Raw genomic sequence first — 2,254 nt, 5'->3', positions numbered from 1 at the left:
CAATAACAATAACAATAGTAACAAACGCACAAATATATAAGTGAATGAGACAACGACTTTGAGGAAAAAATGAAACGCAACAAGTGTACTCTTCAAATAAGGACACAGGGAAAGAGATGTTGATAATCTTATGACACCAATTTGACAAAGAAAACAGTAAATGACACAATGGGTCAACATGGACATACATAAAAAAAAAACTAATTAAAAAAGACAGACATTGATCCTAGTTCCTTACATATTGTTGTTGTTCTGGTTTGGATCTTGATCAGTAATATTGTCGAAAGATAGATCATCAAGTATCCAATCCAACAACTCAGAAAATGCAGGACTTTGTGGAGAGATAACTGAATAGTGCTGGTGGTTATCCATTGGAGCTGATGCACCTATTGGAGAAATATTCATTGAAGGGTTCACTTCAGGAAGTATTGGAACAGATGTTGGAGGAGCCATCATAGGTGAAGATATTGGAGAAACCATTATTGTTGGAAGTATTGGAGGGGCTATTTGTTGAGGCATTTGTGGAATTGGAGAAAAAATTTGTGATGAAAATCGAGGAGCCCTTGGCCACACGGAGCTGGTTCCACCAGATTCCATCAATCCAACAATGGACTTAGGGGCATTAGATGTAGAATCCTCTCCGTCATCCTTTGCTTTGAGTGCTTCACGTATATTTTTAAGATTTTGGTTGATCACATAACTTAGATCATTGAGTTCGGAAAAATTCATGCCAACATGAATATCTCCTCCATTCAAAAGTTCATGCATCTTGTTTGTGAGCTCACTAACCCTATTTTTTTTCTTTACTTTCTGCAGTTGTTCCTCCATTTTCTCTATCCTTTGCCTGGTGAACTTTTCTTGTGTCATCATGTTTTTTGATTGCTCAAAATATGAAAACTCCCTAAACTTTGTACATGTGTTGATAGCAACATCATGACTTGGAAACACCTTAGGTTCCTGGTGGTAAGTACTATAGATGACGACAACTATTTCAACTTCACAAAGAATGCTCAGTTCATGTACCTTTTTCAAGAACCCTTTCATTCTTTTGTTGTATGAGGCTTTTCTCTTATTGATATTTTCAATAAAAGCAAGCTTCACTTTACTTCTAGTCATGGGTAAAGAGGAGGAAGAGAAGGAGAAATGTGTTTATTTGGATATGGGAGATGAAATGGCTTTGTTGTTATTGTTGTAGTGTGTTTCTTTGCCTAGGATTGACTCTTATTTATACAGGAGAATTTCTGTTTTTGAAAATTTTGAATGAAAGGATTCTTAGTTTTCACCCGTACTGTTTTGGTATGAAAGTAAATAAGGGTAATCATCTTCAAATATATGTAGTTTATGGCTCGAGTCTTATGATGATGAATTATTTTGAGTCAAACTTTTCTTATTAGGAAAATAATTTAGTTAGTTCAAATCCAAGTTAGTATATCCAAAAAAATGGTGATAGAGTAATAATATTTTTTTTTATGAAGAAAGTTAAAAAATATATGTTTTTTGGATGCACAAAAATAAAGATTAAAACAAACGAACATTTTAAATATTGACTAAGAATTTTGAAATTTCAATAATCCTAAAAACAATCTATGTAGTGGTTAATTTAATAAAATACAAATATTTATATTTAATGGTGATATATGTATGATTATTTACTTATAGTCGCTGTAGCGCTTATAGAAACACATTATTATTTTTTCTAATTGTGGAAGAAACCATATTTAGTAGATATTTTATGATTCTTTCAAATATATTTAAAGTTAAATCCTACGTATATTTATTTTGTTATTGTTTGATACGCACCAACGAATCACTCGATCATAGTGAATAATTTTCCAAATTGATTTTGAGGCAAATAAATATAAAATAATTGCACAAAATATTAATCAAATTAATGTGTTTACTTTTTAAAAAAAAAATCATTTTAAGAAAAGTACTCAAGAAGAAGATAAATCTCATTGAGCTCTTTCCAAAATAAGCCCTTGTGTCATTTTTAGGTTTATCCGATCTTTATATTTAACGTCTCTCCATATTTGCCAAAGAGGAAGAAAGAACAATAAATTTATTGAATTTATGCAATATATTATAATTTTGGTGCATTAAGTTTAATGGTTAAAAGGTTATAATTTAAGCCTAGTTAATGAATTTTACTTTCTGCGAATTAATTCTTAGTGTCAGTCAATCAAGTTTGCTATGAAGAAAAGAACAAGTCTTGGCTTTTATGCTAGGTTAATCTGTTCAGAAATTTCATGTTCAC

General features: G+C 31.1%; 1 protein-coding gene across 1 annotated transcript; it reads right to left on the bottom strand.

Moving 5' to 3' along the window:
• Window positions 1-234: 234 nt before the first annotated feature.
• On the bottom strand, window positions 235-1,116 carry LOC129894863 (agamous-like MADS-box protein AGL80). Its single transcript, XM_055970476.1, has one exon. It carries the CDS (start codon window positions 1,114-1,116, stop codon window positions 235-237), a length of 882 nt encoding a protein of 293 aa, XP_055826451.1.
• Window positions 1,117-2,254: the final 1,138 nt, after the last annotated feature.

Source organism: Solanum dulcamara, chromosome 7 (assembly GCF_947179165.1).
Source record: "Solanum dulcamara chromosome 7, daSolDulc1.2, whole genome shotgun sequence".
Lineage (NCBI taxonomy): Eukaryota > Viridiplantae > Streptophyta > Magnoliopsida > Solanales > Solanaceae > Solanum > Solanum dulcamara.
This window is presented reverse-complemented; position numbering and strand designations above follow the sequence as displayed.

What these genes read in the sequence shown, in the direction of transcription:
- LOC129894863 (XM_055970476.1), bottom strand. Translation starts at nt 1,116, where the DNA reads ATGACTAGAAGTAAAGTGAAGCTTGCTTTTATTGAAAATATCAATAAG.